The 24,118-nt window shown below is 46.9% G+C and overlaps 8 protein-coding genes and 1 long non-coding RNA gene across 12 annotated transcripts; 4 read left to right on the top strand and 5 right to left on the bottom strand.

Moving 5' to 3' along the window:
• Positions 1 to 658: 658 nt before the first annotated feature.
• LOC131573080 (histone H2A-IV) lies at positions 659 to 1,470 on the bottom strand. Its single transcript, XM_058826675.1, has one exon. It carries the CDS (start codon positions 1,371 to 1,373, stop codon positions 984 to 986), a length of 390 nt encoding a protein of 129 aa, XP_058682658.1. The 5' UTR covers positions 1,374 to 1,470; the 3' UTR covers positions 659 to 983.
• Positions 1,471 to 1,682: 212 nt separating this feature from the next.
• On the top strand, positions 1,683 to 2,409 carry LOC131573088 (histone H2B 8). The gene has a single exon (XM_058826684.1). The coding sequence runs from the start codon at positions 1,735 to 1,737 to the stop codon at positions 2,113 to 2,115; it is 381 nt and encodes a 126-aa protein (XP_058682667.1). The 5' UTR covers positions 1,683 to 1,734; the 3' UTR covers positions 2,116 to 2,409.
• A 1,605-nt stretch (positions 2,410 to 4,014) lies between these two features.
• Positions 4,015 to 9,392, top strand: LOC131573101 (uncharacterized). 4 transcript variants are annotated; one of them, XR_009276126.1, is made up of 3 exons: positions 4,015 to 5,200; positions 6,139 to 6,255; positions 7,052 to 9,392. It is a non-coding gene; the product is annotated as an uncharacterized LOC131573101 (long non-coding RNA). The 4 variants fall into 4 exon arrangements; XR_009276128.1 differs by having other exon boundaries at positions 6,139 to 6,234; positions 7,028 to 9,392; XR_009276125.1 differs by having other exon boundaries at positions 6,139 to 6,234.
• Positions 9,393 to 12,313: 2,921 nt separating this feature from the next.
• Positions 12,314 to 13,053, top strand: LOC131573099 (histone H4). Its single transcript, XM_058826697.1, has one exon. The coding sequence runs from the start codon at positions 12,734 to 12,736 to the stop codon at positions 13,043 to 13,045; it is 312 nt and encodes a 103-aa protein (XP_058682680.1). The 5' UTR covers positions 12,314 to 12,733; the 3' UTR covers positions 13,046 to 13,053.
• Positions 13,054 to 13,280: 227 nt separating this feature from the next.
• On the bottom strand, positions 13,281 to 13,962 carry LOC131573076 (histone H2B 7). Its single transcript, XM_058826671.1, has one exon. The coding sequence runs from the start codon at positions 13,736 to 13,738 to the stop codon at positions 13,325 to 13,327; it is 414 nt and encodes a 137-aa protein (XP_058682654.1). The 5' UTR covers positions 13,739 to 13,962; the 3' UTR covers positions 13,281 to 13,324.
• Positions 13,963 to 14,060: 98 nt separating this feature from the next.
• On the bottom strand, positions 14,061 to 15,167 carry LOC131572806 (histone H4). Its single transcript, XM_058826173.1, has one exon. It carries the CDS (start codon positions 14,477 to 14,479, stop codon positions 14,168 to 14,170), a length of 312 nt encoding a protein of 103 aa, XP_058682156.1. The 5' UTR covers positions 14,480 to 15,167; the 3' UTR covers positions 14,061 to 14,167.
• Positions 15,168 to 18,333: 3,166 nt separating this feature from the next.
• LOC131573111 (histone H2B 1/2/3/4/6) lies at positions 18,334 to 19,212 on the top strand. Its single transcript, XM_058826711.1, has one exon. The coding sequence runs from the start codon at positions 18,383 to 18,385 to the stop codon at positions 18,761 to 18,763; it is 381 nt and encodes a 126-aa protein (XP_058682694.1). The 5' UTR covers positions 18,334 to 18,382; the 3' UTR covers positions 18,764 to 19,212.
• A 697-nt stretch (positions 19,213 to 19,909) lies between these two features.
• LOC131573110 (histone H1) lies at positions 19,910 to 21,762 on the bottom strand. The gene has a single exon (XM_058826710.1). It carries the CDS (start codon positions 20,769 to 20,771, stop codon positions 20,115 to 20,117), a length of 657 nt encoding a protein of 218 aa, XP_058682693.1. The 5' UTR covers positions 20,772 to 21,762; the 3' UTR covers positions 19,910 to 20,114.
• A 1,037-nt stretch (positions 21,763 to 22,799) lies between these two features.
• Positions 22,800 to 23,375, bottom strand: LOC131573112 (histone H2A). Its single transcript, XM_058826712.1, has one exon. The coding sequence runs from the start codon at positions 23,315 to 23,317 to the stop codon at positions 22,928 to 22,930; it is 390 nt and encodes a 129-aa protein (XP_058682695.1). The 5' UTR covers positions 23,318 to 23,375; the 3' UTR covers positions 22,800 to 22,927.
• Between the last annotated feature and the right edge of the window lie 743 nt (positions 23,376 to 24,118).

Here is a 24,118-nt window from a genome sequence, read left to right on the forward strand (position 1 = left end):
CTAAGGCTACCAAATCCAAAAAAGTGTTATCGAATAGCTCAGCGAAGCCAAAGGCAGCAGTACCTAGGAGACCATACTGGATAAACAAAGGAAACGTTTGCAGAAAAACAGCAGGAGCGCTTTTAAACATTACTCACGCCTGTCAGGATGAAGGAATTAAAACATCATTTCCAGTCCAGACTAGTACACGATGACTCCCTTCCCCGGGTACATGTGACTTTCCGTACTGCTTCTACATGAGCTCTCACACGAGCCAGTTCTGCAAACTGCGGTCACCATCACTTCTTTCACCTGATGCTGCCTTTTGCAAACCCTCCGGATCTGCCCCCCAGGGAAGTACTTACGCTTTTCTTATTATTGCCCGGAAGCTCGGAGTTGCAAAAGAGAAAAAAAGAGAACCTCAGAAAGCAGAAAACCACAGCAAGGGCTGCTCACAAGGCACTGGAACCCCTCTTCCAGCCGGATCCCAGGGCAGCCGGGCCCGCGGGGAGATGCCCCGGTCCCCCCGAGGTTTGAAGGCCGCGCGCTCCAGCCGGATTGGCCGGGGGAGGCCCCGAACCCGCCCCGTCCTTCCTCCCTCCCCCGGGGTGAGAGGCGCTTCACCCCCGGGAAGCGCCGGGAGGTAGCGAGCGCACCCTCGCAGAGTTCACATCTCTTCTTAATCCACACAGCGGTGACCGACTTCATCAGTCACAACCGCTACCTTTTATTGAGATTTTTTTTTTTTTTTCCAAAAAGAGGAACTGACGCACGCTTACATAAGTACCGTAACTTCCAAGATAAAAAAGGCAGGAAGCTACAGATCACCAAGGTAGAATGCAAAGATACATAACATTTTAGAAGCACACCCCCCCCCCCCGGGAGATTTCAAGTTTCTAAGTACATTGAAATATCACGTATTCCGGGGTTCAAGCGTTCCTGCTCTTTCTAGGAAAACGTGGGTGGCTCTGAAAAGAGCCTTTGGGTTGTTTGTCAGATGAGATTTACTTGGCTTTAGCCTTGTGGCTGTCGGTCTTCTTGGGCAGCAGCACGGCCTGGATGTTGGGCAACACGCCGCCCTGCGCGATGGTCACCTTGCCCAGCAGCTTGTTGAGCTCCTCGTCGTTGCGGATGGCGAGCTGCAGGTGGCGGGGGATGATGCGCGTCTTCTTGTTGTCGCGGGCCGCGTTGCCCGCCAGCTCCAGGATCTCGGCCGTCAGGTACTCCAGCACGGCCGCCAGGTACACCGGGGCGCCGGCGCCCACGCGCTCCGCGTAGTTGCCCTTGCGCAGCAGCCGGTGCACGCGGCCCACGGGGAACTGCAGCCCGGCCCGCGACGAGCGCGACTTGGCCTTGGCGCGCGCCTTCCCGCCCTGCTTCCCGCGCCCGGACATCGCTGGAAATGCAGAGGAAGCCGAGCGAGCCAAAAAAGCTGAACAAAAGTTACGAAAGCGCCGTGAAAAAGGATAAATGCTCTAAGAGCTTTCACTCTGCCCTTTTATACCTTCCTTCCGAGGTTCGCTTGGACTTCTGATTGGTTCAGACAAGGATTGTGAATTTATCCAATGAGAATGCAGATGATAAAGTCGACCAATGGAAGAGGATGTCTATTTGACGTCACGGATAGGAGTTGTCCAATGGAAAAGGACAGCATTGAGTCATCTCATTTGCATACCGTCCCTATAAATAAGGGGGGGACTCCGCTTTTGTACCTACGTCGTTCCTGCGGCAGCCAGGTATTGACAGACCCCTAAAATGCCGGAACCAGCTAAATCCGCTCCTGCTCCCAAGAAGGGCTCCAAGAAGGCTGTCACCAAGACTCAAAAGAAAGGTGACAAGAAGCGTAGAAAGACTAGGAAAGAGAGCTACTCGATCTACGTGTACAAGGTGCTGAAGCAGGTGCACCCCGACACGGGCATCTCGTCCAAGGCCATGGGCATCATGAACTCCTTCGTCAACGACATCTTCGAGCGCATCGCCGGCGAGGCGTCGCGCCTGGCGCACTACAACAAGCGCTCCACCATCACGTCGCGGGAGATCCAGACGGCCGTGCGGCTGCTGCTGCCCGGCGAGCTGGCCAAGCACGCCGTGTCCGAGGGCACCAAGGCTGTCACCAAGTACACCAGCTCCAAGTAGGGCGTCTCGGACCGTCACTCTCAACCCAAAGGCTCTTTTAAGAGCCACCCACATTTTCAGTAAAAGAGTCGATCACACTTGATTCTTTTCGGTGAGTGATGCTTATGTCTGGTAGTCCCTGGGTTAGAACATGCTGTTAAAAGATGAGGGGAAAATGTTTATCCTGCTTAAGTATTCGGAAAGATTTGGGTCGTTTTGTCTGTCTTTTTCTGACAGCTGGTCCCACAGGTCTATAAAAAGCATGTTAAGCGCCTAATGAGTTTTAAAGCTATTAAAGGTTTCTTTTCGTTTTAGCGCACTTGTTCTAATTATTGACAATGACAGTTTGTTGCCCACTTTAAATAGAAGATGTCATTCTGAAGTGACTTGGCCGTAAGCCAAAGTGGCTTGTTTACCCGGAAAACTGGGGATTAGTCTGTAATAATTAAAAGACGCGGTTTAGTGAAACCTATGGCAGCGAGCACAGCAGATACAAAATGGTATAGAGAACAGCATAATTCTTTAAGTCCTAGAGATTTCATAAGGAAGTGCTGTACTACAATAATGTGGAACCGCGGCAGAAGAAATCCCTAAGCGACAACACAATAGGAAATTACAAGTAAATATGAGACTCTAGGAGAAAAAAAATAAAAATTAAAAATATAAAAAAGCGAAGATGAGGGCTTTAACGAAGCTCAGGTAGCTCGGGACGCGCAAGGAAGGCTGTATTTCGGTAAACGCCATTTACATAAAGGGGGTTAAATCTTGGTCGTCCCGGGCAGAGGCCGCGAGAAAACTACTGCGGAGCCAGAGTAAGAACTCCATGTCTGCTAGTGGGCTGCAGCTGTGAGAGTGCTCCGGGATGTCAGCAGCCCCGCTCGGCAGAGCGGAGCTGAGGGATGAGAGAAAAGGGAGAGCGGCTTCACCCGTGGAGGGAGGGAGGGAGAGGGAGAGAGGGAGGGAGAGAAGGGAGGGAGGCTGAGAGGGAGGCTGGGAGGGAGGCTGGGAGGGAGGGGGCGATGCGGAGCGGGAAGCAGCAGCGGCTCCCGCCCGTCCCCATCCGCCCCCCCCCCCCTTCCCCTCAGCGCGCGGGATTTTCAAACTGTGCCCCGTGGCCAATGGCAGCCGTCCCCTGGCGCTGGCCAATCACAGCGCGTTGCTGCCCATAAATAGCGGTCCCGTGGCCGCTGCCCGCGCAGTGTTCTACCAGTCCGCGGCCAGGGCTCTTCTGCGGAACATGGCGCGTACGAAGCAGACAGCGCGTAAGTCGACGGGCGGGAAGGCGCCCCGCAAGCAGCTGGCCACCAAGGCTGCCCGCAAGAGTGCGCCGGCCACGGGCGGCGTGAAGAAGCCGCACCGCTACCGGCCCGGCACGGTGGCGCTGCGTGAGATTCGGCGCTACCAGAAGTCGACGGAGCTGCTGATCCGCAAGCTGCCCTTCCAGCGCCTGGTGCGCGAGATCGCGCAGGACTTCAAGACGGACCTGCGCTTCCAGAGCTCGGCCGTCATGGCGCTGCAGGAGGCCAGCGAGGCCTACCTGGTGGGGCTCTTCGAGGACACCAACCTGTGCGCCATCCACGCCAAGCGCGTCACCATCATGCCCAAGGACATCCAGCTGGCCCGCCGCATCCGCGGCGAGCGCGCATAAGCTGTTGGCTAGCGGAAATTTGAGACCATCGAAAACCCAAAGGCTCTTTTAAGAGCCACCACAACGTCGCTAAAGGGCTGTAAATTCCTTAATAGTGGTAGGAAGTTTTTTGGGTGGCCTTGCAGTCAAGATCTACCGCGTTAAGTAAGTACTAAACATACAATGCTTAGTGTTTGTCCTATTTTGTAAGATTTAGATCTCGACTTTCACTAAACCAGTGCAGTTCTTTTATTGGGTTTTAGCTAAAACCAGTTTTCCTTCAGGGTAAATGCTTTCTATGTCGTTTTTCTCATGTAATTTTGTATTTGTGAAACAATCTACTGTTGTGAAAGGGACAATGCTTAAAAGATGGGTGGGTTTTGCCTCTTAGCGTATGTCTTAAAATCATTTGTTCAAACTCTTCGTAAGGGAAGAAACTTGTAGGATCCCGCTCTTATGATTTGAGTTGTTAAACGCTCTCTAAATGCCTCTTGTGTATTGTGAATGTTTTTCTGCCTTTGTTCCTCTACCGTTTTTCAGTTTTTTTGCTTTATTCTGCAACGTTGTATTTCCCCTCGCTCTTGTTTTTGGGAGGGCGCGTGGAATTTACTTTGTTCCTGAAGGCGCAAAAACTCCTTTCCTGCCTTCCCTGGAAGCACTGGCGGTAGTTTTTCTCAGTGTTTTATCAATCCTGGTCGTGAGTGATGTCCTGCGGACATTTTCAGCCCATCTCAAGCATTACTATTTATATCCGAGATGCATGTATTTCTGAAGTTGGAGGGGATGGTGTTTGTATGGAATGTAAGGTGGAGGTAAGGAAGTTTTCTCATTCTGAGTCCCTTTTCCAAGTACTCTGCTCCTTGCTGATGTCTTGTCTAGGACCACACGTGTGGCATCTTTAGTTTTTAGAGATTTTGGCTTGCATAAATTTTCTGTCATTACTGAGGCTCTCAAAAAGATTTGTTAAAGATTTATTTTTAATAAGAATTTGTGCTTGTTAAAGCACAGACCAAGTGCTTTCCAATAAGTATCTCTGCTTTAAAACGTGGCGTGTCCAGAATAATTTTTAAATGGAGGCTCTTCCCTATTCATTGTGTTCTGATTTTTGTGAACCTACCTGGAAAACGGATTTCTCTCTGACTGTGAATTCAGTCACACACACGCCCCTTTGCTCTCCTAGGAAATAGATCTGTTGTTGCCTGAGAAATGTACTTTTCTAAAATTATTTCTGACTTTTTGGCACCTTTATATCCATTAATACTGCAGGTAGTTTTATGTAATTTAAGGAGCCTGCTGTTCCATTAAATTATTGCAAGTTGTGTCCCTTTGGCTTTTCGATGCTACAAACCTGTAAAATCTTAAAGCTGTGGCTTTAAGAAGCGGTTGGATTGAGTTAGACACAACCTTCATTTAAACAAGGAAATAAAGAGCCACTGAGAAATGCCTAGAGGAAATATTTCTCCTGGAAAGCCTAAGATTGTAAGACTCTTAATTTACTCTTAATTGCTGATAAGCTTCATTTTAGGAATATTTCTTTTTCTGTGTCAGGAACTTGGACTCTGCAGCAAAATCTGACCAATCCAGTGCCTCGACACCATTTTCTTTCCTCTGTTTTTCTCACTTTCAGCCATTTTCTGTTTCTGAACCTCGGAGGGTTAAAAGAGGGGGGAAGGAATCGGGAGTAGTGCTTTGGGAATTAGGAAGTCTCTGCTGTGATTTTTTCATTCCCCAGATTTGTTCATTTATGTAGGATTTGCATTTTTACAAACAGATTTTTTAATTCCCGTAGCTTACCACCAGGATTGCAGAAATGAATTTTACTGAAAGCTAGCTCATTTCATTTTACTGAGATGGCCAAAGATATGTTTACCAGGACATGTTTGGATCTGCTTATAATAAAAAAATTAAAAATCAAGTAAAATAACTTATCAATAGTTTATTTAGAAGTTACGTGATATCTAGTATCTTAAATAAGCTATTGGTCAGAGTACTTGATTTCAGCAATATCAGAAATTTTTTTTTCATGTTCAAGAAACAAATTATTTTTGAGCAGTGAGACAGGGAAACAGGTTTTATTTGCCTTAATCTCTTGTCATTTTCCTCCAGTCTTTTGAAGACCCCATAATGTTTTACTAATTTAAGTATTATTTGGATTCAGTCAGAGAGTTTTACATGCTTGAATTTTAATGAAACCCTAACACTTCATCTGCTGAAAAAGAAAGATGTGCAATGCTTTTTATTTTTTCAGGGCTTATATAAACTTGAGTCTGAAGTAGTTTTGGGGTGTAATACACAGGAAACAGGTGGCATGTAGGCACAGGTGACTAAGTGCAAGATTCCCTAAATCTGAGTGAGAATAAAAGTGGAGGTTCCTCAGGTTCCAGCAAGGTTCAGCTGCATTTCTTTGCTTTTTGCAGGGGAGTCTGAGATAAAAGAATGCTGCCACATCAAAGCTGGATGTGAGCAAGACCTCTGTGCTGACCAGCTGAGGATTGCCTTGAGAGTTGCTATTGGTAATCAAGATGCTTTTGCAGGTGATTTTTGATGCTCAGCAAGGTATTAGGCTAGGACTGTAGCTTGCCCTTCAGCCATCCTCCATGGATCAACTGGCTCAAATTAAAATCATGGCTCAGAAGAATCTTCTTATCAGTCCAATGGGTAAAATAGAGGATAGCTACTAGCAAATACTTCATTTCATCCAAATACATAAAAAGTCTGATGACAGCATCTTTCTAGAAGAAAAACATTTGAATCTGTCCTACTTGATGGCTATTAGGTTCTGAAAAAATCTGAACACATATATACCCATATGAAAGGAAGTTTCTATTATGAATTAACTATTGTAATGTAAATATTTTGTAAAAGTGGTTTCCATGCAAGCCAGTGTGCAAAGAGAGGTCCTAAACATGTTTTCATCTGCAAATCCCTCTTGTGGGCTTCTTCACAATCTGAATCACCTGTTGGTTACAGCCTTCAGTAACCAGCAGCAGTGGAGTTTGAACTTGGCCAGCCACAGATCTCCTACAGGCCTGGTCAGAACTGCCCTGCTGCATCATTGCCTCTCTTCTCTCCCACTTTCAAGTCTTTGTTGCATCTTCGAGCTGGGTATCAGCATCTGTCAGGTTGTAGATGTGCAAACAACGTTGTCACAACACTTTGAACACTTATTAAGATTTTATATTATATATTATGAAGTATTTTGTCAGCTACTCGTATTACGGAATTAATTACATTGGCTGCAATAACAGGGTCTAATCCTAGGATCCTGCTGATTAATGCAACAATGATTAATTTTCCAAATGAAAGGTTTCCAATTTGTCTTTTTTTCAGTTCTCAGGTTACAGCTTGAGCTGGGTGGATCTGCAGAGTGAGCACTACACCAAAAATTAACCTTCAATCCCATTCAGGCTACCCAGCACTCAACTCCCAGGTTCATCAGTAGCTTCTGGTCAGTTGTCTCTTTCTTTGGTTTTGTGGGGTTTTTGGGATTTTTTTCATCTGACATTACCTCAATTCTTGGAGTTGTTTCCTTGGTCCTTCCTTACCTTTTTCATTCTGCTTTGGGCTAGTTGAACATTAGCAACATTAGCTTTTAAAAAAAACCTTTTATTTTGGTCAGCTCTTGTGGCCTAATGCTGTAAGCACTCCAGCCATGAATGCTAAACTACTTAATATATCATGAGAATATGGAGAAAACAGTTAATGAAAATGTCCTGTATAATACTGTGGAGTAACACAGGATGGAAAGCTCTGTTGTCAGTTAAATTGTTATGGCAATACCAGTTTTTAGTAATAAAAACAACAAACTAAAGGAACATTGATATATAAAAACAATGCAAACTGAGCTTGAATTAAACCAGTTTGCACATTAAAAATGCAAGCCCATCTGGCTGGGGGCCTCAGCCCCCAGTCTGTGATGACTGATAGGGTTCAGCAAAACAAATCCTGCAGCTCCAGGGACATTGGGGTGGTAAAAGCCATGCCCCAACCTTGCTCACTCCACACTGGTTTCGTCTGTGCCACCTATGGTGCCCTGCATCACAGCCTAAAGATGCTTTTAAGTTTGGCTCCAGAGACACTGGTGCCACCAAAGACCTGCTGAGGTGAGCGTGGCACTGCCCCAATGTTGCTGTGAGAGTACACGTGACACAAAGCAGATCTGTCAGAAACTTCATCCAAGCCATTATTGTGCCCATACGCAGCATTTTTATACCCTTCTGACCCCATGGTGCACCCCATTTAATTTGCCATCACCACACCACCCCTCAAGTCCATTGGTGGCAGCGCTGTTTTGAGAAAGTATCCCCAAAAATCCAAAATACAGATAGATTTTGTTTTTCCATGGTGTTTTTCTCAGCACAGATGTTCCTTGTTTTCCTCTACCTTTATCTTCTTTTTCTTCTTCTCACAGACACACAAGAATCCTGCTGGCTTCTTCTTTCTGTTAACTCTCTCATCTGCCCCTCATCCTGCTGTGGGCTCTCTCCACACCCCAACACTTCTTCCTCCTCACCTTTCTCATCTGGGTCACCTGTGATGCTTTCACAAGTTTACATGTATTGACAATGTTCAGTTCCATATCTGTTTCCCAGTCCTTCATGTTCTTTTCCCTTAAGCATTGTGAGGTTTTGCTACTCCATTAACGTGAAGATGCTTTTTTAATGGGTTTGATCACTTTGTCTTTACACATCAGCCAAGTCTGTACTCTGTGGTGCTGTCCTCTGTTCTCATGTGGAGGATAATGTAGTTGAGATATTAATATACCCAATTATATATCGTCTGTGTCCTTATTGCTTCTCTCTCCACATTTTATTCTTGCTCATCACAATCTGTTTCTGCAGATCTTCCATTTCACTGCATGCTATCCCCATGCCATGAATACTTGATGTATTTATGAGTATCCTCTTTCTCTCTGCCCATGGATTTTTATTTTTATGCTATTCCAAGCACAGCACTTATCCATCAAGATAGATCTTTAATGCTATACAAAACTTTGGCCTGTAAGAGCTTCAACTTGTGATGCCATCAATAGGAAAGTAATTGATCCAGAGGGCACATGATATACTTTCCAGTAAGTGTTCCATATGATCCCATTGATTTGAGGGCAGTATGCCAATGTTGTAATGAAAACAAGGACCTAGAGCCTAAGGCATGATGTAAGAAGCATGACAAAAAAAAACCAAACAAAACCAAACACAAAAAACCAAAAACAAATAAACAAAACAAACAAACAAGAAGTGTTTCTGAGACATAGCTTTTCAGGAACAGCCAAAAGTCAAACATAAATCTTTGTGTGTTTTAGATGTCAATTCAGTGTGCTGAGGTCTGAATGTTTCCTGAGTTAATTCAGACTACTGCTAATATATGAAAAACAGGTAAGATCTCCACTGCACCAATGCAATGATAAATAGCACTTGAGAATTTCTGAATGCTTTGCTGCAGTCAACTAGCTCTGTAAAAATCATTATCACACTGAGATTGAAGACTTCTAAATAACAAACAGGGCCAGCTGCAATTCAAGTTAGTTACTTTTTCAAATAGAAAATTAAGAAAAGTTTTCTTCCCCTCATTTTTCCTAAATTAAGTGTGATGTTGTTTGCTAAAATTGAATGTTATTTTCCTTATTTGGGCCACTTTTGATCTTCCCATCAGTTCTCCCAGGCAGACTCATCTGACAGCTTGTAGTTGTTTGGTTTTTAGGAAAAAAGGAATGTTTTTGGAAAAAATTAACATCATTATATGGATATGGACTAGTCTACTTCCAGGAGAGATGCATTTAAAACTTTAAGAGCAGTAACTATGCAGACACCAAAGAGAAATGGAGGTGTTGCCAACACTTGTCACTCTCAGGCTCCTCTGGTATTTTCAGTCTAGGCCAACAGAAATTTTTCCAGAACAAAAGTGTCACCCCCAGCACTGCATCCAATGTTTGAAAACTAAGAGAGTCAGCAGCATTTCCAGGCCAGTCCTTGCTGTTATCTGTAACTGGGATCTTTAAATGGGAAGAATAGGAAGTTCTTAACATCCTTATAATTTTTTTCTTAAATTAATTAAGTTTAATGCCCCTGAAATGCATTGCTGTAAGACTACATCAGAAGTATTTCATAATACACAGTATTTTGCAAGCACCTGTATATGTTGTATTTTAAGAACACTTCAAGTCCTTAAACTTTCTGTCCTCAACAGTTTAGGAGGTGGGGCTGGTTCAGTTTTTTTAAAAACATTATAAATAATGTTTAAGAGTACTTTTTATCCTCCTTTGTTTTTTGCTTTCTAAATGTAACAGGCTCATGTGACTGGAAGGTGTCATACACATGCTAATGGATCAATCACTTTCCCATAGAAGACTTCAATTTAAATGTAGGAATTAAGTAAAAAGTTGGCTAGTGGTGCTTGTAAGAAAGTGATCAATTAGGAAAGCCAAGAGGGCCTCATGTTAGGGAAGAATAAAAATCAATTCAACTATGATACATCCCTAAGTGCTGGAGTCACAATTCCAAAACACGCAGTTGCCTAAGTTATAAAATAGGTTCTATCAGTAGACTTACAGCTTCATAAAAGAAGGCTGAAGACTTTTGAACAAAGTTGTCTGCTGGAGTGGGAAATAGAAAAAGAGCTAAAAGATAACCACAGATATTAAAACAAGCAAGTAAACAAACCAATGAACCCAAACCCAGAATTGTTTCATTATGTTCCTGGGTTTGGATAAATCTATCTTACAAAAAAGCCAGCAAATTCCTTTTTGAACATGTATCTGCCATGCTTTTGACAGGATAAGCAAGAGGAGGTAAGGAAGGACATAAATTTCTTAGCCTAAAATGTGAGAGTCAATCGTAAGAATTAAGGATGCTGGGGCATAAGGGCATTGTTATGGCAGCACATTCTTTTTCTTCTCTTTTTCAAAGAAGTTGCATAAAATTTGCCACTGAAAATATTTTTTATAATGCTATGAGTTCTCAGAATATGAAGACCAAATGCAAATTAAAACAGAAACCACACCAAAATAAAAACCCTAAAAGGTTCTTTGGGAAATTCTTCTTTTCACACTTCTTGAAGACTTATTTCTATGCTAATATTCCTCTATTAACTATAAAGATTATTTATTATTACCAAAAATCAATAGAAACTTGTGAAAATTTTTGCTATTACGTAAAATGCCAAGCGGTCCCAAATGTTTTTAATCATGAAATTGAATTGAATCTCAATATAAATTAGAGTATCTGTGTCAGAAAGGAAAAAGCTATTAGTTTATGCAACTCTGCCTTAATCCAGGAAACTTGGTAGTACTAGAACATTGATCTGTAGTTTAGCATTGACAGTTAAAAAGGTGAGTGGTGTTCCTATTTTAAATGGTGCATGTTTAAGAAGGAGATAACCGAAAAATGTGTGTGTGAAACTTGAAATAGTCCTTCGCTTCCACTACAGTGCGGAACAAGAACAAGTCTCCTACTTCCCTAGTAGGAAATGTTATAGATACTAATTATATTGTTGGCTTTTCTCAAATATTAAAATGAATGTTATATGTATAAGGTTAGAAAACTTGTTATATTAATCTAGTTCCTTCTATTTCTGTTACTGATGAAACTTAGAAATAGTAGTATAATATACATATATGTTGAGCTATGGCATAGTATTAAAACAAAAACTACTTTTGTTTGTATAACTAAAAAACTGAAAAAGATAGCTGGAGACCCCCCTGCATTCGTAAACTATCTTATCCAGATGAAGACAGCAGTGACCAGAGCTCTGGGGGAGGAATTTATTGCATTTCTGGTATCAGGGAATGTAAATCTCGATGGCACCTAGAAGACTGATCTATTGGGAAGGGGGCAAGAGAAAACTAAACAGAAGAACACCAAAGATCCTAAGAAGAATGTATGAACATGTATGAGAATTTATGGATATGTATTAAGGTTCTGTTTTTAAGGGACAATCCTTTGTTAATAAAGTGTACTCTCTTGGCTGAATGCAGAGACACCCAGCTGTATCTGTATACTTTATTATTAGCTCCTAATTCTCTTTTTTATTAAACTTTAAAATTCTATAAAAAAACATGTGAACCTCGTTTTTCACAGAAGCATTCCCAGAAAATGTTGCTGATTCTTCCTTACAATCTGTTCTTTTAAAATCATCTAGGCTCTGAGCTTTCCTAGAAATAGTTAAAATGATGCTAGATAGGTATAAGGTATGACAGATAATAATGTACATGTTAGCACGGGAGTGCACTTGGGTTTCCAGGCAAAGAAACACATAAACAAACGAAGCCAAATAAAAAACCCACAGGCCACAGAACTGTTCGAGCTTTAATAATCTCTAGGGAAATTCGACATTACATTAAAAAAAAAAAAGTGAAAAAAAAAAAAAAGTGAAAATCGTCTAGCTACGACACGGCTTCAGCGTTTCCTTCCCCTCTTATTTGAAACAAAAAGAACAACGTAACAGAAAGAAGCTGTAGGTCGCATAGGACAAGGTTAGCAGACATTATATAATTTTTCCCGAAGAAGATGTCTACGCAGCCAAATTCTAATAACCAAAAAAATTAAAAAGGAACACTCGAAACGTCCAAAGGAAAAGCAGAAGCCGGGATAGGGGGGCAGAGAGCAGCGAAGGGGCGGGAGCGCCGGCCGAGTGCCCGCATTGGTAGGATTTTGCCGCAGACCAGCGGGGAAGGGAAGGGGGTGCCGGAAGAGGGCACCGCAGCCCCTGCTCCTGGCACCGGCCGAGACCCAGAGCTCCCGGAGCGCCGGCACGGCCCGGGGACACGGCCGGGCCGGGATAGGGGAGCAGCAGAAGGAGGAGGGGGCGGAGAGCGGGGGAGGGCACGGCCAGGAAAGCGCCTGGGCCGAGTCTCCCCGGAAGCCTCGCGAGAGGAGGAGCAGGGGGGCGGTGGGCGGGGAGAGGACGCGAGACCCCGCCTGCTGCTGCAGTCCTCAACCAGGTCGGCTCGCGGGGAATAAAGTGCAGCTGGGGGCGGGCACTGGCGCGCAGAGCAGAGTTCTGGTGGGTGGTGCGATGTCTGGCAGGGGCAAGGGCGGCAAGGGGCTCGGCAAGGGTGGCGCCAAGCGGCACCGCAAGGTGCTCCGCGATAACATCCAGGGCATCACCAAGCCGGCCATCCGCCGCCTGGCTCGGCGCGGCGGCGTCAAGCGCATCTCGGGGCTCATCTACGAGGAGACGCGCGGCGTGCTGAAGGTGTTCCTGGAGAACGTGATCCGTGACGCTGTCACCTACACGGAGCACGCCAAGAGGAAGACGGTCACCGCCATGGACGTGGTGTACGCCCTCAAGCGCCAGGGCCGCACTCTCTATGGCTTCGGCGGTTAAACTAAAACCGTTAAAGATTATAGTGTTTTAAAACAAAGGCTCTTTTCAGAGCCACACACAGATTTCACTATTAGAGCTTGTAATTGCTAAAGGTAGTAATGCAGAGAACAAGTAACCTCGACTTGCTCCACGTTTTGTACCTTGAACGAGGTACTTAATTTTTCTTGTATTATGTAATCTACATGATAAAAACTCATACCGTATTTGCAATCACAGCTCTTATTATGAACGTGTGGTGGCTCTTAAAAGAGCCGTTTGGTTTTTAATTTTAATATCCTTTTACTTGGAGCTGGTGTACTTGGTGACAGCCTTGGTGCCCTCGGACACGGCGTGCTTGGCCAGCTCGCCGGGCAGCAGCAGCCGCACGGCCGTCTGGATCTCCCGCGACGTGATGGTGGAGCGCTTGTTGTAGTGCGCCAGGCGCGACGCCTCGCCGGCGATGCGCTCGAAGATGTCGTTGACGAAGGAGTTCATGATGCCCATGGCCTTGGACGAGATGCCCGTGTCGGGGTGCACCTGCTTCAGCACCTTGTACACGTAGATCGAGTAGCTCTCTTTCCTTGCTCTCTTGCGCTTCTTATCACCTTTCTTCTGAGTCTTAGTGACAGCCTTCTTGGAGCCCTTCTTCGGTGCTGGAGCAGATTTCGCCGGCTCAGGCATCCTTAACGTTGTGCTTCCGTGGCACAACAACATCGAAAATGGCGCCTACCCCCTCTATTTATAATGGTGTTATGCAAATGAGAGGATTATAACTGTTCCATTCCTATTGGAGTAAAAAGTATAACGTCATTTCAGGCACTCCCGTCCAATCACCGCCAGAGCTAAAGCCCTGCATTTACACAATCCCTAGTCAGGCTTCTGGATCTAAGAACATAGAAATGCAGTGCGCCATGCGACCTGCACTGGGTTGACATTCACTGGTGCCATCTAGTTACTCAGTCTTACTGTTATTTGTAGTCTTATAAGTTATTACCCCCTTAGCACTTCAACTGTTTTTTGTATGTTCCGAAAACCTAATAACAGACACAGATAAGCCAGTAATAAACAGCTCTTATTGTGAGATTTATGGGTGGCTCTGAAAAGAGCCTTGGTGTTTTCAGACAGTATGAGCTTCAATGGAGTTTAGCCGCCGAAGCCGTACAGAGTGCGGCCCTGGCGCTTGAGGGCGTACACCACGTCCATGGCGGTGACCGTCTTCCTCTTGGCGTGCTCCGTGTAGGTGACGGCGTCGCGGATCACGTTCTCCAGGAACACCTTCAGCACGCCGCGCGTCTCCTCGTAGATGAGCCCCGAGATGCGCTTGACGCCGCCGCGCCGAGCCAGGCGGCGGATGGCCGGCTTGGTGATGCCCTGGATGTTATCGCGGAGCACCTTGCGGTGCCGCTTAGCACCGCCCTTGCCGAGCCCCTTGCCGCCCTTACCCCTGCCAGACATGATCCCGCTACAATCGAGCACTGCTCAGTATCGCTTCTCTCCCCCTGCTCCTCCCTTTATTGCCGTGGGTCCGACCTGGTTGAGGACTGCGCCGGGGCGGGCTCTGCGCGCGCCCTTCCCCCCGCGGGCCGCCGCTTTCCCGCCCTCTCTCCCCGCGGGGCCGCGCGCGCTCCCGGCTCGCGCCCGGCCCCGCCCCCGGGAGCCCAAAGGCGGCCGGGCCCGGAGCGGCTCCCGGCGGAGTCACCCCGGGCCCGCCGCGCTCCGCCCGCCCGAGGAGCTCTCGCTGCCCGCAGGGAGCCGAGCGGGGCCCGCCGGCCGCGGGACTGCGGCAAAAATCGGCCCGTGGCGGCGGCGGGGCCCGGAGAGCCGCGCCCCAACAAAGGGCCCGGTCAGGCGTGGGGGAAGAGAGCGGTTCGTGCTCCCCCTGCTACGGTAAATGCACCCTTTTCTACCGAAGGGTGAGAAAGGGGGGTAATGGGCTCCGATTTTTTTCCTTTTATTCCCTGTGAGGGCAGCACTTAAAATTCTTGCCATGGGGAAATTCTTTTGCGTGTCCCATGTCTTTGACGATAATCACGCAGCTTTGTTTAGGACCATGTGATGAGACTGATGTGTTGATAAAGGTGCTGATTTACGTGTCTTGATGCTCAACCTATGACAAAAACCTGTAACACTTCATGTGCTGTTAAAACGTGGTATGTAAAAAGTGGTTTGGTCATTTTCATGGTCTCATTCTTTATTAATAGCTGTTGAACTATTCCTTTCACTGTTTTGTTTTTTTTTTTTTCCTTACTATTACTTTTTGATCACAAACAAGCATTTTTTATTTACTGTAGTTCTACAGCTGCATTCATTTTAATGAGTTCCATCATTTTAATTAACTTTTGTAGCTTCAAGCGTCCATATATTCAGTCGGGTTTTTTTTGAAAAATGATTGACTTCCTCCCCTCGTTTATTCTTTTCTTTCACCTTGGTCTTTTTTAGTACGCTTATTTTTTGCTGTCGAAATATGACATATTGTTAAGGGTTAGGTGTCCTTCCTTTAGCTCTGGCTCGCCTGTGGAATTTTTACCCATTAGTTGCGGGGGGGGGGGGGGGGGGGGGAGGAACCTGACTGCGGGTATTTGGTGGGTGCTTGAGAAACACAAAGAGATCGGCTGGGCCCAGGGAGGAGGGGGAGCAGGAAAAAAGGGAGTGCAGGGACAGTTTTGCTGGCTTCTTCAGCTTCAGAGAAGAACATTTTTTGCTGAAGCTGTTGCTGCAGGGAGAAGGGAATTTCGCCATCACCCAGACGGAATTGCTGCTTCTCCTTCTTCCCTCTTTGTTGGTGGCCTCGCAACCCCTGTCCTGCTGGGACGTGTGGCAGTGCCAGGCACCGCTGTGGAGCTGCTGATACACCTCAGCCGCTAGCCCAGGATCTCTGCTCATTCCTGCTGTTCCAGCTGAGTGTTCCTCGGAGCCCTGCAGGAGCACCGGGACTGACTGCCCGAGGGGGTTTGTGAAACAAAGCCTCTCCTCCATCCCCTCCTGTCTCAGCCGAAAAGGCTGTCACAGGGTCCCTGGTTCTGCTTTCTTGTTAATGTTGTAGTTATTGTTGTTTGTTTGCCTGGTTATACTAGTAAAGAATTGTTATTCCTATCCCCAGATCTCTGCCTGAAAGCCCTTTGATTTCAAAATCGTGGTAATTCGTAGGGAGAGGGCCTACATTTTCATTCCAAGGCAGGCTCCTGCCCTCCCTAGCAGACACCTGTTTTCCAAAACCAAGACGCATATATATTTAGTATTTCTCCAAGGAGTTAAAGGGTCTTCAGCTGATAACAACACTCAACAATTTACAAAACTAGAAAACTTGCAGCTACAGGTGACAAAGTATGGAGCAAATCCTACAATTATGCTTAAAATTTCAGTCTCAAATTATGCCTTAAGTTTCAGTTTTCATATTTTCAAGATTCTGAACTGCACTGATATATAACTCTGAACTCCATATAAAATGTTAGCAAGTTCTCTTCACAGGGGAGTTAGACAAAACAATCCTTTTCCAGCCTGAGAACCAAGGACACTGTTCCAGCTTCAGGCCCAGTGAGTACAAACAACAGTGAATTGAGGAGAGCAATCTGGGAGGATGGGATTTCATAACCTGAAGCTGTAACTGGACAATTAACCCAAATATGTAAATGGAAGAAAACTTATAAAAGTGTGAAATCTCATGTCTCAGGGACCATCTTGGGTCCATCTTGGGTGTAGCCCTGGCCAGGCTATTATATTGGCCAAGGTTTATCCTTTAAAGGCCCTTTAATAAATGCCTACTTTATTCCTTTAATTCAGTCCAGCTTCTGTTGCAGGGAGCCTCTCTAGGCATCACAAGAACTAAAACATCTACAGTATCTACCTGCAGCCTTGCAACCCAGCTTCTCAAATGTGATTCTAAGGTTCATGCACTTAATTTCCCAAAAAATCCCAACCACAGATGGGACACAGATGTGTCTTATCATCAGTAAATTTGTGATTTACCCTATTGCTATATGCTGTCTCCTCTTGATTGCCAAGTTGTTCTTTAACTTTACCTGGGACTTCTTGGTTCTTTTCTCTGTGTTCCCCATAGAAAATTACACCATAGAAAATGAAATCATGTTCAGAGACGAATCTAAATCTCCAACATATATCTCTGTTCTGGATGAGAGGCCGCAGTGCTGTGGAGAGAGGGCAGATATGAAAACAGAGCAGCAGGATACCTGAGGTAGCATTAAGCTGCTCTTTTCAAACACTGCTTTGCCTCCACGGTTTAGGAGAAATGCACAGCACCTTCAAGCAAGCCTCTCTCACTGGGAAAGAAAAACATCCCACCCTTTCTCAGTCTGCTTCCCTTCAGACACCATTATTTTGCACACAGGCTGGAGATCTTTGGGGATCTATCCTGCTCAGCAAAGGAGAGCAGAAAAAGAGCAGAAGCAAGACCAGCTCACTAAGATCTCTTTTTTCACTTGTGCCAGATAGGTGGCATGGGCCTATACAAGAAACGTTTCTCCTCTGATACCAGGTAATTCCAATCTTTGAATAACCCTTGAAGTTTTCAAAAGGAAAAAGCATCATTTCTTCTTGTAGGATGAACTGATACTAACAAGAAAACAGCTTGATTTTCTGGTTAATGATAATTTCAAACTGCAGAACAATATTCACATTTAATTTTTAGGGTTATCATGGTTTTGACTTAAACACATACTTACAATATTTATTGCATCTTAGGAGAAATCAAATCATTTCATGTTACAAATTAATTCACAGCTTCCATCTCATTTAAATTGATGAAAAACAAGGAATGCTCTATGGGCCAAGAGGTTCAATTCTAAACATGATTAACAGTGTTTGTATTCCAGACTCTCTGTATCTTTTCCGGATGTATCTTTTTCTCTTTTACATTTATCTTGTGGCTGTTACAAATGCAGAGTATTGTACGAAGCATGCAGGTATGCTCCTTCTTGTAGAAAAAAAGAAAAAAAAAGAGTAGCAGATGCCCTCACAAGTTGTTTGTTTCTGGTTTTGAGGTTTTTTTCCCTTAGAAATGCCCATAAGTACATTTTGTTGTTCCAAACCCTGCGGCTGCTGCGGGGCTGGGCGCTCCGGGCTGACCCCGCGCCGGACTCGGCCGCTCGGGCTCCGAACGCTGGGATTAAAAGAGCTCGTCCTGATTGGCTGATAGCCTTCGACTCATCGACCAATCCTAGCGTGGGCTTTGAAAAGGACCAATAGCAAAGCTCTCCGTGCGCTGGATGACGTCACTACGGCTGTCGTCCAATGGAAGCGCTGATTTCTGATACCAGTGATTTGCATAAAGTCCCTATAAATAGGGGAGTAATCGCATTAGCCGGCACTCCGCTGCGAGCGAGCAGTCAGCGCAGTGCAGCCATGCCCGAGCCGGCCAAGTCCGCCCCCGCGCCCAAGAAGGGCTCCAAGAAGGCGGTGACCAAGACGCAGAAGAAAGGTGACAAGAAGCGCAAGAAGAGCCGCAAGGAGAGCTACTCCATCTACGTGTACAAGGTGCTGAAGCAGGTGCACCCCGACACGGGCATCTCGTCCAAGGCCATGGGCATCATGAACTCCTTCGTCAACGACATCTTCGAGCGCATCGCCGGCGAGGCGTCGCGCCTGGCGCACTACAACAAGCGCTCCACCATCACGTCGCGGGAGATCCAGACGGCCGTGCGGCTGCTGCTGCCCGGCGAGCTGGCCAAGCACGCCGTGTCCGAGGGCACCAAGGCTGTCACCAAGTACACCAGCTCCAAGTAGGGCGTCTCGGACCGTCACTCTCAACCCAAAGGCTCTTTTAAGAGCCACCACATTTTTCAATTAAAAGGGCTGAATCTCAGTGCTTTCAGTGGGGGAGGTATGTAAATAGTTTAACCCATTTGCACGTTAATAAATCAAGTCTTTTGTAGCAAGTTTCAGTATAGCTATTAAACTAGCTAACCTTGCATGTGCGCGGTATATCAACCTGCTCAAATCCTGTAATCTGGTTTAATCTTAAAAGGGACTTGAAAGCGGCAGCAACTTGTCCCATTGCAAGTCCCGTGGGGAAGGTAAAATTGTTTAAATTTTCTCAGGGTTAAATTCCTTTTTTTTGGAAGACCTAGCATTCACTTTCAGTGCACTACAGCAGTAAAATAAAAGGGGTTTTTTTCTGTCTTGGTTTAATTTTTGCGGCGGCCTTGTATGTTTTCTGGTTTTTTTTTTTTTACATTACTCACATGTACCCAAACCTACCACGTTCCCCTTATCAATGCTGGTTGTTATCATTCACGTACGTTTCCGGACTCGATTAGGTTACAGGAAAAGATTTGCTTAACACGCAGGGGTTTTGGGCTTAAAACACTACTGTCACAAAGTTAAAGAAGGGAGCCATCAGTGACTTACACTGGAAGGTTTACCGGGAGCCGGGGAGAACCGGAGAGTGGGGCCGCAGCCCTTCCTGCACCGCCGCGCCACTGCGGGAGCGGAGCCGCGCAGCAGCCGCCGCCGGACAGGGCCGTGGCACGGCCCGCACGTTTCCCCATCCCCTCTCCATTCCCCTCCCCGCCTCCCCCGGCTCCAAGGCCGTGAGCCAGGGGAGGGAGGGGGTGAGGGAGGGAGGGCCGATGGGTGCCGCGCGTTCCCGGCGGGCCAGCGCTCGCTCCCCGGACGGGCCGGGCCGGAGGAGCGGGGGGGTCACCGCCCTGCAGGGCGGGGCCTGGCGGGAGGCGGCGCGGGCCCAATCACGGCCCAAGGCGGCACTTTTTAAACTCCCCCGGGCACCGGAGCCAAGGGCGCTCGCCGGGCCACCCACGCCGCCTCTTCTCGCTCTGGTCCGTGAGCAGGGGGCGGGGCGGGCGCAGCTGTTATCGCAGGGATCCCAAATTGCACGTAGCCACAAGTTTCCTTTTAAAGGAAGCCCCGATCTCCCACGCGGGCGTTACCGAACGCTCGCGTACCCGAAAATCTGAACTTTATTAACACCGTGTAAACTCCCCTACCGAAATCGCTGAAGTGATTTGGGCTGAGTACAACCGTAGTGTTTCAGCTCTTTTTGAGAGCAAGTGGGTGGCTCTTAAAAGAGCCTTTGGGTTTATTTAAATGAGTAGACTCTCAATTTCTCTCGGTCATCTTACTTCTTTTTGGGCGCCGCCTTCTTTGCCTTGGCCGCTTTGGGTTTGGCCGCCTTGGGCTTGGCTGCCTTGGGCTTCACCGCCTTCGCCTTAGCCGGGCTCTTCGCTGCCTTCTTGGGGCGGCCTGCCTTTGCGGCTTTCTTGGGGCTCTTGGCCGCTTTCTTGGCAGCTGCAGCCGCCGGCTTCTTCGCCTTCTTGGGGCTCTTCTTCACCGCCGCCGCCTTCTTGGGCTTCTTGGCAGCGCTGGCGGGCTTCTTAGCCGCCGGCTTCTTGGGCTTGGCCGCCGGCTTTTTCTTCGTTGCTTTTTCTTTTGTCTCGCCGGGCTTCTTGTTCAGCTTGAAAGAGCCGGAGGCGCCGGTGCCCTTGGTCTGCACCAGGGTGCCCTTGCTGACGAGGCTCTTGAGCCCGAGCTTGATGCGGCTGTTGTTCTTCTCCACATCGTACCCGCCGGCGGCCAGCGCCTTCTTGAGCGCGGCGAGGGAGAGCCCCTTGCGCTCCTTGGAGGCGGACACGGCCTTGGTGATGAGCTCGGTGACGCTGGGCCCCGCGGGCTTGCGGGCTTTGGAGCCGCTCGCCGCCTTCTTCGGCTTCTTGGCGGCGGCCTTGGCGCCGGGAGCAGAGACTGCGGGAGCGGCAACAGGCGCGGTCTCCGACATTGTGTCGGCCTTCGTCCACGATCCAGGGAAATCACTGGGCCTGGAGCAAGTCGGCCGCCTCGTATTTATAGAGCGGAGCCGCGCGGTGATTGGTGCTTTGCAGAGCCCGCCCCGCTGCACGGCAGAAAGGTCCCTTCTCGCCGCTCATTTTGTGTTTCTTAGGAGCCAAAAACGGCTGTTTTTGTCAGAATTTCCGCCACCGACCCCCCCCCGGTTCGCAGCGGCGTGGAAAAGAAAGACTCTTGTTCCCCTCGGCCAAGTTTCCTTTCGAAGAGGCAACGGGTGAGCTAAAAAAGAGGCGATAAACACCGAGTCCTGGACCTGAACAGACCTCGGGAGACAGAAACTTTTGTTTTTCCTTCTAAATAAAAACCGCGATGTGGGGAACTAGATTTCCAGAGTAATTAATTAATATTCTTTAAAGGGTCTTCTCTTAATCTGAGCTGAAAATCGTGGATTTAAATGGATATTTTAGTCGCAATTTGATTTCAAAGAAGAGGAAGTAACACAGGCTCATCTCGAGCACTGCATATGGATTGGAAATTAGCTCCTTTGTCCAAAATCCTTTACCTCTTTCAAAATAATTGAGATATATTAAATTAGTGCGTTATCTGGCAAAGCGAGGAGCAGGTTAAAGTCCTGCGAAGGGCTTTTTGTCCCACCAAAGGAGGTGACTTTTTACAGCCTTAGCAGTTTGTGCTGTGTTGCTCAGTGTACACAAAGCAGACATGGTTCCCTCGTCCTCTGCTACAGAAATACTTCCTTAATAAATAAAGTGACATAAAATCACGGCCAGTTTTTGTTAATAATGATAACTAGTGTCCTATCGTTTGATAATATATCAGGTTTTTTATTTTGATACAGCTGGATTGACAAAAATCTGAGTCATCATTGTCTAAGGAGACACTGCTGCAGCTGATTTTCCCACTACCTGAACATAATAAAACCTGCTCAAGTGATCATTTAGGTTTCCTCTTTCACAGCAGTTTCCTAAATATTCAGTTTTCTTACTGTCCAGCCACAGTAATTGATCCCTACATTGGAATTAATACTAAAAATGGCATGTCTTGATGTATCTGCTACACTGAAACAACTGGCTGCTAAGCGAGAGGGGGACAGTCTTCAGATGCATTTTTCCAAGACCAAGCTTGAATTAAAAACAAATGCAGATTGTTTTTCAGAGTACAAAGATTTAAAAGTATTCTCTGATATGTTCATTAATGCCTACAACTCACTATTTTGAAGAAGGCCTGTAAACACCTTTTTACCCCTTGCTGTTGTAACTGCTGGTGATAGTAAAATTCTGGACAATGTTATGACTCAAGTTATTTATGTTTTCAAATTGTTAAAATATGTTTTTTTACCAATAATAGCAGGTTTTCTGTTTCAACATATTTATGGTTTATACTTAGCATGCGTGTGAGACAGACTCAAAACTGGCAACAGTCCTTTTCACCTCAGATTGCCTGTGCATTCTGATGAACAATTATTCCCAAACTCCTTCAGATTTGAGGCAGAAAATTAGTTCAGCAGCTCCAAGATTTTTAATACAAAGAATTAGTAACCAGAATGCATTTTAATGCATACAACAACAAAAAAAAGCCAAACCAACAAAACAAAGAAACAAAACAGAACACCTCCAACAATATCTGTAAGTCTCGTAGATGTTTAGAGGGGGCAGGGTTGTTTTTAAAGACATCAGGGAATTACCTGAACTTCACATAGGAGCGTGCTGAAAAAGGGGAGGCATGATGGGGCTGTGGGCTCTTTCCTACAGTCTTATGAAACTTTCTTTCTCGCCCCCACTAGCACAAAGTGATTTATATCACATTAAATAAATCGTGTTTATTTTAATAGGCGTATGTCATCTACGTCTTGCTATACACAGTGCGTTTTTCAAAATTTTAATTGAAGAACTAAAATACAAAGCATTTTGGGTGGTTTGGTTTTGGATTTTTTTCAACAGGTAAGGTAAAAGATTTGGGGTGTTTGGGGAGAGGGATTGTTCGTTTTACTTTCTATTTTGGATTTTTAAGAAACGGTAGGGGGTTTTAATTTTTTTCTAGGATGTACAGCTCCTTTTATGAGGAAGTGGGTGGCTCTGAAAAGAGCCTTTGGGTTACTTTTTGAGGCGGGGACGCCCCTCGGATTTTTTTTCACTTGCTTTTCGCCTTGTGGCTGTCGGTCTTCTTGGGCAGCAGCACGGCCTGGATGTTGGGCAGCACGCCGCCCTGCGCGATGGTCACCTTGCCCAGCAGCTTGTTGAGCTCCTCGTCGTTGCGGATGGCGAGCTGCAGGTGGCGGGGGATGATGCGCGTCTTCTTGTTGTCGCGGGCCGCGTTGCCCGCCAGCTCCAGGATCTCGGCCGTCAGGTACTCCAGCACGGCCGCCAGGTACACCGGGGCGCCGGCGCCCACGCGCTCCGCGTAGTTGCCCTTGCGCAGCAGCCGGTGCACGCGGCCCACGGGGAACTGCAGCCCGGCCCGCGACGAGCGCGACTTGGCCTTGGCGCGCGCCTTCCCGCCCTGCTTCCCGCGCCCGGACATCGCTGCCGACGCTGCCGCTCCGCCGCCGCCCGAGCTGACGCTGTCACGTGTCCCTGCGCCCCGCGCGCGGCCGCTTTTATAGCCCCTGCGCGCGCCCCCTGGCTCTCTGATTGGCTGCGGCGCGCTCCGGCTCGCTCCGACCAATGGCGGCGCGGATCCAAATCCGACCAATGGGAGCCGGCGGTCGCCGCTCCCGCGGAGCCGCCCCCGCTGCCGGCCCCGGCCCCGCTCGTAGCCCGCCCCGCGCCGGGAGCAAGGCCGGCCCCGGGAAACGCCTCCCTGCCCGCCCCCGGGGAACGGAGGAGCGCAGCTGCCTCCCCGGAAGCGGGGAAACACCCGCTAAATGCCATCGCTGCCGGCTTAGAAATAATTCCGTATTTTAAACCTCAGAAATGGTATTACAGCGATACTTTAAAAAGTATCATGCTGCTATGATAAAAGAGAAGCTTTACTTTCAGTAGGAGCATTTACACCTCACTACTACTGATGTGTGTAGAAACTAGGCAGGAACACCTAATACGAGACGTTTCTCTGGTTCTAGAGACAAACTACTCCAGTATTGCTATAATCAAACCCGTAACTAGTGTTTACAAGCTGAATTATGTCTCCTGGCTGATCTTCTCAACTTTTGTAAACATAACTGATGTCGTCTGATAACTTCTATAATAGAAGTTGCTTAATAAAGAACTTAAGTGTTTCAAGAATTGTGTAAAGTTACATCACACAATATGCATTAGGTCGGCGGGGAATATGCACTAGTGGGTGGGTTCGTGCAAATTTTACATTAACTGATTAGTATAG

This window comes from Poecile atricapillus, chromosome Z, assembly GCF_030490865.1.
Source record: "Poecile atricapillus isolate bPoeAtr1 chromosome Z, bPoeAtr1.hap1, whole genome shotgun sequence".
In the NCBI taxonomy this organism is placed as follows: domain Eukaryota; kingdom Metazoa; phylum Chordata; class Aves; order Passeriformes; family Paridae; genus Poecile; species Poecile atricapillus.

What these genes read in the sequence shown, in the direction of transcription:
- LOC131573088 (XM_058826684.1), top strand. Translation starts at nt 1,735, where the DNA reads ATGCCGGAACCAGCTAAATCCGCTCCTGCTCCCAAGAAGGGCTCCAAG.
- LOC131573080 (XM_058826675.1), bottom strand. Translation starts at nt 1,373, where the DNA reads ATGTCCGGGCGCGGGAAGCAGGGCGGGAAGGCGCGCGCCAAGGCCAAG.
- LOC131573110 (XM_058826710.1), bottom strand. Translation starts at nt 20,771, where the DNA reads ATGTCGGAGACCGCGCCTGTTGCCGCTCCCGCAGTCTCTGCTCCCGGC.
- LOC131573112 (XM_058826712.1), bottom strand. Translation starts at nt 23,317, where the DNA reads ATGTCCGGGCGCGGGAAGCAGGGCGGGAAGGCGCGCGCCAAGGCCAAG.
- LOC131573076 (XM_058826671.1), bottom strand. Translation starts at nt 13,738, where the DNA reads ATGTTGTTGTGCCACGGAAGCACAACGTTAAGGATGCCTGAGCCGGCG.
- LOC131572806 (XM_058826173.1), bottom strand. Translation starts at nt 14,479, where the DNA reads ATGTCTGGCAGGGGTAAGGGCGGCAAGGGGCTCGGCAAGGGCGGTGCT.
- LOC131573099 (XM_058826697.1), top strand. Translation starts at nt 12,734, where the DNA reads ATGTCTGGCAGGGGCAAGGGCGGCAAGGGGCTCGGCAAGGGTGGCGCC.
- LOC131573111 (XM_058826711.1), top strand. Translation starts at nt 18,383, where the DNA reads ATGCCCGAGCCGGCCAAGTCCGCCCCCGCGCCCAAGAAGGGCTCCAAG.